At 47.7% G+C, this 8,047-nt stretch overlaps 1 protein-coding gene across 1 annotated transcript; it reads left to right on the top strand.

The window, feature by feature from the left end:
- Window positions 1-5,555: 5,555 nt before the first annotated feature.
- Window positions 5,556-7,917, top strand: LOC123099712 (F-box/FBD/LRR-repeat protein At1g13570). Its single transcript, XM_044521819.1, has 3 exons — window positions 5,556-6,841; window positions 6,925-7,068; window positions 7,186-7,917. Exons 1-3 carry the CDS (start codon window positions 5,711-5,713, stop codon window positions 7,591-7,593), a joined length of 1,683 nt encoding a protein of 560 aa, XP_044377754.1. The 5' UTR covers window positions 5,556-5,710; the 3' UTR covers window positions 7,594-7,917.
- The last annotated feature ends 130 nt before the right edge of the window (window positions 7,918-8,047 follow it).

The raw sequence follows: 8,047 nt of genomic DNA, 5'->3' as shown, positions 1-8,047 counted from the left end.
GTGCCTCTGATCTCCATCTCCAAAGCACCATCATGATCTCCATCGTCACCGGCTTGACACCTTGATCTCCATCGTAGCATCATTTTCGTCTCGCCAACTATTGCTTCTACGACTATCACTACCGCTTAGTCCTCTACTTTGCTGTTGCAAGTTTTACGTGGTTGCTACGGGCTTCTAGCAAGAACCGTTCTTACCTACGCATCAAAACCACAACGATTTTTCGTCAAGTGTGTTGTTTTAACCTTCAACAAGGACCAGCCATAGTCAAATTCGATTCAACTAAAGTTGGAGAAACAGACACCCGCCAGCCACCTGTGTGCGAAGCACGTCGGTAGAACCAGTCTCATGAACGCGGTCATGTAATGTCGGTCCGGGCCACTTCATCCAACAATACCGCCGAATCAAAGTAAGACGTTGGTGGTAAGCAGTATGACTATTATTGCCCACAACTCTTTGTGTTCTACTCGTGCATATATCATCTACGCATAGACCTGGCTTGGATGCCACTTTTGGGGAACGTAGTAATTCAAAAAAATTCCTACGATCACGCAAGATCTATCTAGGAGATGCATCGCAAAGAGACAGGATAGTGTGTCCACATACCCTTGTAGACCGAAAGCGGAAGCATTTAGTAACGCGGTTGATGTAGTTGAACGTCTTCACGATCCAACCGATCCAAGTACCAAACGTACGGCACCTCTGTGTTCAGCACACGTTCAACACGATGACGTCCCTCGAACTCTTGATCCAGTAGAGGGTCGTGGGAGAGTTTCGTCAGCACGACGACGTGGCGACGGTGATGATGAAGTTACCGGCGCAGGGCTTCGCCTAAGCACTACGACGATATGACCGAGGTGTTAAACTGTGGAGGGGGGCACCGCACACGGCTAAGAGATTGTCTGTTGTGCTTTGGGGTGCCCCCTGGCCACGTATATAAAGGAGGGGGGAGAGAGGCAGGCGGCCAGGAGGGGCGCGCCATGGGGGGAGTCCTACTTGGACTCCTAGTCCAAGTAGGATTCGGCCCCCTTTTCCTTTCTTCTACCGGAGGGAATAGGAAGGAGAGGGAGAGGGAAAGGGAAGGGGGGCGCCGCCCCCTCTTCCTTGTCCTATTCGGACTCCCAAGGAGGGGGGAGGGCGCGGCCACCTCCCGTGGGCTTCCTTCTCTCTCCCTTAGGCCCATGTTGGCCCAACACTTCACCGGGGGTTCCGGTAACCCCTCAGTACTCCGAAAAAATACCCGGATCACTCGGAACCATTCCGATGTCCGAATATAACCTTACAATATATGAATCTTTACCTCTCAACCATTTTGAGACTCCTCGTCATATCCGTGATCTCATCCGGGACTCCGAACAAACTTCGGTCATCAAATCACATAACTCATAATACAAATCATCGTCGAACGTTAAGCGTGTGGACCCTACGGGTTTGAGAACCATGTAGACATGACCGAGACACGTCTCCGGTCAATAACCAATAGCGGAACCTGGATGCTCATATTGGCTCCTACAAATTCTACGAAGATCTTTATCGATCAAACCGCATAACAACATACGTCATTCCCTTTGTCATCGGTATGTTACTTGCTTGAGATTCGATCGTCGGTATCCTCATACCTAGTTCAATCTCGTTACCGGCAAGTCTCTTTACTCGTTCCGTAATGCATCATCCCGTAACTAACTCATTAATCACATTGCTTGCAAGGCTTATAGTGATGTGCATTACCGACAGGGCCCAGAGATACCTCTCTGATACACGGAGTGAAAAATCCTAATCTTGATCTATGCCAAATCAACAAACACCTTCAGAGACACCTGTTGAGCATCTTTATAATCACCCAGTTACGTTGTGACGTTTGATAGCACACAAAGTGTTCTTCCGGTATTCGGGAGTTGCATAATCTCATAGTCGGAGGAATATGTATAAGTCATAAGAAAGCAATAGGAATAAAACTAAACGGTCATTATGCTAAGCTAACAGATGGGTCTTGTCCATCACATCATTCCCTAATGATGTGATCCCGTTCATCAAATGACAACACATGTCTATGGTTAGGAAACTTAACCATCTTTGATTAACGAGCTAGTCAAGTAGAGGCATACTAGGAACACTCTGTTTGTCTATGTATTCACACATGTACTAAGTTTCCAGTTAATACAATTCTAGCATGAATAATAAACATTTATCATGATATAAGGAAATATAAATAACAACTTTATTATTGCCTCTAGGGCATATTTCCTTCAGCCACCCCCATCGTCGACACTCACCTCCCTCTGCTGCTGTTGTTGCTTCCCCCACGGTCGGCACACACGTCTCTTCCTCACGCTGTGAGAGAGATTGGGAAGAAGAGAGAGAGAGAGAGAGGGAAAAAAGTTGGATAACCGACATGTCGGCCCGACATGCGGAAGTATTTTGGGATGAGTTTGTTGGTGATCTACAACTCAACACGGATGCAAATACCAATAAATTTATTGGTAGAGCCCATATAAACATTTACACTTTTTTATCTATAGGGCATCAACGACATAAATAGACATGCGAGATATGTGCACAATGGTATTAATAAAAAGGTTCTTTTATTAATTTAGGAAATTTGGATTTTTTTAGTTTCGGAGATTTAAAACACAAAATCTGGAATTTAGTTTTTTAAATTCCAAACATTTTTTTTGAAATTTTTGACAATTGCTAAAATCGCCGTTTTCAAAATACAATCATTTTTTTGGTTTTGAACTATTCAAAACAAAACATTTATTTAAAAGAGCAAGAAAAAAGCGGCTCAAAAAACCACACACAGAAACCCCCCAAAAGAAAACCTACTTCTAGTGAAGAACAGAAAAGACCAAAAGAAAAATCAGCACTAGAAACAACATTTTTCTTGATTTGCGAACACATTGTTGATCCATGTGGATGTTCAAAGAAATACAAGATGGGTCAGAAGAATGAATAAGCCACAAATGACGACCTTGATCAAGCATAACAGATGTTTGGCAAGATTACGAGCTTCACTATTCAAAGCTCTCCCATCAGAAGTAACTAGACAAGAACTAGCCCTGATTTTGAACTCTTTTACAATGACCGCATAGGTGCCTCCTCTTCCTTCCTCGATATCATCAATTACAACCTTGTAATCATAGGCAATAACAAGCTTAGTAGTACTAGAAATATCAGCGACCCCCGCAGAGAGAAACCCAGAATTGGGTTGGCCCACCGCGCCCCACCATCATGCATCGCGTCGGCTATTTGCCGCGTGCCGACATCAAATAGGATTGATCCCGCAAGCCGGCACCGTGCGGCAGTTTTATGTTATTTTCATACATTGGGCAAAAAACAGTCCAAATAGCCTAAAAAATAGCCCATTAGGCCGAAAAGCACGCGGGCCAAACGTGCCACGGGCTGGCCCGTTTACTCTAAAGGGGCCGTGCCTGGTACTGGAGGCGCTTAACGAGCTGTGCCGTGTCGGTCCAGGTAGCCAGGTTTGACTGCAAGCAAACTAGGGAGCTCATATCTGCCGCTCTTTGCGGCAAGTTGCCAGCCGAACACACAGGCAGATATCTGACTGGGCCGGCCCAAGCTAGCGAGCAGCAGCGAACCAGTACTGTAGAGCGAGTCTGAGGTCTAAAAAAAGTGGCGAACAGAAAAGACCAAAAGAAAAATCAGCACTAGAAACAACATTTTTCTTGATTTGCGAACACATTGTTGATCCATGTGGATGTTCAAAGAAATACAAGATGGGTCAGAAGAATGAATAAGCCACAAATGACGACCTTGATCAAGCATAACAGATGTTTGGCAAGATTACGAGCTTCACTATTCAAAGCTCTCCCATCAGAAGTAACTAGACAAGAACTAGCCCTGATTTTGAACTCTTTTACAATGACCGCATAGGTGCCTCCTCTTCCTTCCTCGATATCATCAATTACAACCTTGTAATCATAGGCAATAACAAGCTTAGTAGTACTAGAAATATCAGCGACCCCCGCAGAGAGAAACCCAGAATTGGGTTGGCCCACCGCGCCCCACCATCATGCATCGCGTCGGCTATTTGCCGCGTGCCGACATCAAATAGGATTGATCCCGCAAGCCGGCACCGTGCGGCAGTTTTATGTTATTTTCATACATTGGGCAAAAACAGTCCAAATAGCCTAAAAAATAGCCCATTAGGCCGAAAAGCACGCGGGCCAAACGTGCCACGGGCTGGCCCGTTTACTCTAAAGGGGCCGTGCCTGGTACTGGAGGCGCTTAACGAGCTGTGCCGTGTCGGTCCAGGTAGCCAGGTTTGACTGCAAGCAAACTAGGGAGCTCATATCTGCCGCTCTTTGCGGCAAGTTGCCAGCCGAACACACATGCAGATATCTGACTGGGCCGGCCCAAGCTAGCGAGCAGCAGCGAACCAGTACTGTAGAGCGAGTCTGAGGTCTAAAAAAAGTGGCGTTGAGTAGGCATCGAACTCAGGAGCTCCACTTCGCCAAGACATGCTATTACCACTTCACCTGACGACCATATCTGACTAACGGCTATGCGAATAAATTAAGAACCAAAACCATCGCAGATCCGAGTATTTCCGAAATTTCAAACCCCAAACATTAGTTTTTAAAAAGGAAATGTTTATGAATTTGTGAACAAAATTTAAAAAAACTCAAACATTTTCAAAAAAGGCACATTTTTTGAAAATACCGAACAATTTTTTGAAACTCTGGGATAAAAAGAATACGTGAACATTTTTTCAAAACTGGAACATTTTTCGAAATTCTTAAATTTTGGAAAACACGAACATTTTATGAAACTCTGGAACAAAATTTGAAAACACAAACATTTTTATCATAACAGAAAAAAAATTTAGTTCCAAAACTAAATTTGGAAAGTGAACATTTTTTGAAAACCGAGTATTTTAAACTTCAGAACAAATTTTCAAAACATGAACATTTTTTGGAAAATTCACATAATATTTGAAACAGAACATTTTTTTAAACTCCAGAACACAATTTAATACATGAACAAATTTCGAAATTTGTGAACAAATTTTGGAATTTGTGAACAAATTTTGGAATTTGTGAACAATTTTTCGAAACGAGAACATTTTTTGAATCTTCCGAACAAAATTTGGAAACATGAACATATTCTTTGAAATTAGCGAACAAGTTTTGAAATGGAATTATTAATTGAAATCCCCAAATTTTTCTGAAGACGTTTTGAAAATTTTGAACAGAAACATAAAGAAAAGAAACTGAACAAAAAAGAAAAAAGAAAAGAAACAGGAACAGGAACATAAATTTGTTTTAGTAAAAAAACATAAGAAAGCGAAAAACCAGAAAATAATGGTTCAGGAACATTCTAGAATCTTCACAAAACCAGAAAAACCAGGCTGGAAGCTTCCAGAATGTACACAAAACCGGATGCCTGTACTCGTTAGCTTCTCGGATGGGCCGGCCCAGTTCTATCGCTAGCTTTGATCTGGTCTGTGCGAAGGATCGACTACTACTTGACGCAGAATGCGTCAAATAGGAAAAGCCAGCAAACTACTCCAGATTCCCTCAAAAAAAGAAGAAGAAGCAAACTACTCCAGAAAGAAGCACGCTGCGCGAATCGTATCCAGTCATCCACCGTCTTCTCCGCCCAAAGCCAGCAAATTTCTTCCGCCATCGCATTTCAAAACCCCAAATCCCCAAACCCTCGCAGCCGATACCGTCAGCGGCGGCCACCTGCCTCCATGGACGCCGGTAACCCTGAGCACCGGTGCAGGTGTCCCCATGGACCCCGGTGCACCCGCGGACCGCGCCATGGAGGCCTCGCGGCGGCGGCCCTGGACCCCCGTGTGCGGGCCTTCCCCATGGACGCCGCGACGCAGGCCATGTACCGGGAGCACGGCATGGACCCGGTCACCCTCGAGTCCGACGTGACCACCGCCATGACCTTCCTCCACTATGTCCTCCCCAGCCCGCCCTTCGTCTCCAGCCGCGCCGCCCTCTCCGCCGCCTTTCTCCCGCCCCAGGACGACGGCGGCGGCGTCGACCGCATCAGCGGCCTCCCCGAGGAGCTCCTCCGCAACATCGTCTCCCGCCTCCCCGCCAAGGACGGCGCGCGCACCGCCGCGCTCTCCTGCCGCTGGCGCCGGGTCTGGCTCTCCACCCCGCTCGTCCTCGTCGACGCCGACCTCCTCCCCGCCGGATGCGGCTCCAGCCTGCGGGTCGAGCGCGCCCACGCGCAGCGCGTCGAGTCCGCCATCACCCACATCCTCGACGCGCACCCGGGGCCCTTCCGCTTCGTCCACCTCATCTCATGCCACATGCAGGAGACCCCCGGCCGGCTCGCGCGCTGGCTCCAGCTCCTCGCCGTCAAGGGCGTCCGGGAGCTCATGCTCGTCAACCGCCCGTGGCCGCTCGACATGGCCCTCCCCGCCACCTTCTTCGGCATGGCCACCCTCACCCGCCTCTACCTTGGCACCCTTGCCTTCCCTAACACGGCCGACCTCCCGCGCGGAGTGTCATTCCCACACCTCCGCGAGCTGGGCCTCTTGGGCATGGCCATTGTGAACCGGGACATGGACTTCGTCCTCGCCAGGAGCCCTGTGCTGGAGATCCTCTGCATCCAAGCCAACGTTCTGCTCAAGTGGCTCAGCCTCGTCAGCCGCAGCCTCCGGTGCGTGCAGATCATAGAAGGCATCGATCTGAATATCGTCGTCAAGAACGCCCCTAACCTTGAGAGGGTCATCATCTGGACATCATCAGCCCGCGATGGCTTGCACAGGATTGTCAAGATTGGCCATGCCCCTGCGCTGAGCTTACTTGGCTACTTGGAGCCGGCACGACACCTGCTAGAGATCGGCAACACCATCATCAAGGTGCAAATGGCTCTCACAAGTTTCCATTTGTTCGATATCTATGTCAATGGGTGAACTTTCCTCACAAAATTGGTGCATTGCAGGCTGGGACGAAGCCAAGCCCAAGCACCACGGTCCCGAGCGTTAAGATCCTCAGCTTAAGAGTGTGCTTTGGTGTCCGCAACGATGCTAAGATGCTGCCGAGCTTCCTCAGATGCTTCCCCAACGTCGAGAGGCTACATCTCGAGGTGAGAGTGAGACCCCCTCACTTATCTAGCATCACCCCTGTATCTGTAATTCTGTATGTGTTGTCGATGCATCATTGTGGAGCTGAATAAGTATTTACTGGTTTCACCGTTTTACAGTCCAATGAGACCGACGAGCCCACAGGCAAGGTCAACAACAAGTTCTGGCACGAGGCCGGCGACATCGAGTGCATCCAGTCACACCTTAAGCTGATGGTCTTCTACGCCTTCCGAGGGGAGAGGGGCGAGCTCTCCTTCCTCAAGTTCGTCCTGGAGAGCGCTCGGATGCTGACGAAGCTGGTGATTGTGTTCTGCAAAGGGAGCTTCGCTTCCATGGACGAGGCCAACTCCAAAGTGAAACCTCTGTTCGACGCAAGATGGGCCAGCCGAGGCTGTTCGCTGGTGCTCTTTGAGAGTCCACTCGAAACGGGAGATGACAAGTGGGTGCTGAACTTCGAGAGAGGATCTGATTTCTCCACGACGGACCCGTTCGCGTGCACTGCTGCTCTTCAGGGCTGCACCGTCTGAGAAGAAGGCCGGTGTTAACTGAGACTTGGAGAGAGGTTTTGGCTTTTGTACCAGGGGCCTTTTTGAGTTCATCATCAGACAATGCTTAATTTATACTCCTATTACATGAACAAAAAACATGGTTTGTGCTCTGTTGCGGTGTCTACCTGCAAAGCACTGTTTTGATTCTCAAGCTTGGGTTGTTGAAACCTGCAATTTCTGCTGCTCTTCAGGGCTGCATCATCTGAGGTGTTAACTGAAACTTGGAAAGAGGTTTTGATTTTTGTACCAGGGCCCTTTTGAAGCTTAATTTATATATGAACCAAAAAAACATGGTTTGTGCTCTGTTGCGGTATCTACCTTCAAGGCACTGTTCTGATTCTTAGCTTGGGTTGCTGAAACGTACAATTTCTGCTGATTGTGTTGCTGAATGCTGGCAGACAGAGATATATTCGTGGGCCATTTCATGCTTTTA

This window comes from Triticum aestivum, chromosome 4D, assembly GCF_018294505.1.
Source record: "Triticum aestivum cultivar Chinese Spring chromosome 4D, IWGSC CS RefSeq v2.1, whole genome shotgun sequence".
NCBI lineage: Eukaryota > Viridiplantae > Streptophyta > Magnoliopsida > Poales > Poaceae > Triticum > Triticum aestivum.
This window is presented reverse-complemented; position numbering and strand designations above follow the sequence as displayed.

Bases quoted from the DNA above. Each gene is read 5' to 3' on its own strand.
- LOC123099712 (XM_044521819.1), top strand. From the start codon at position 5,711: ATGGACGCCGGTAACCCTGAGCACCGGTGCAGGTGTCCCCATGGACCC. The intron at 6,842-6,924 runs GTGCAAATGGCT...GGTGCATTGCAG, and splicing joins TCGGCAACACCATCATCAAG to GCTGGGACGAAGCCAAGCCC. The intron at 7,069-7,185 runs GTGAGAGTGAGA...ACCGTTTTACAG, and splicing joins TCGAGAGGCTACATCTCGAG to TCCAATGAGACCGACGAGCC.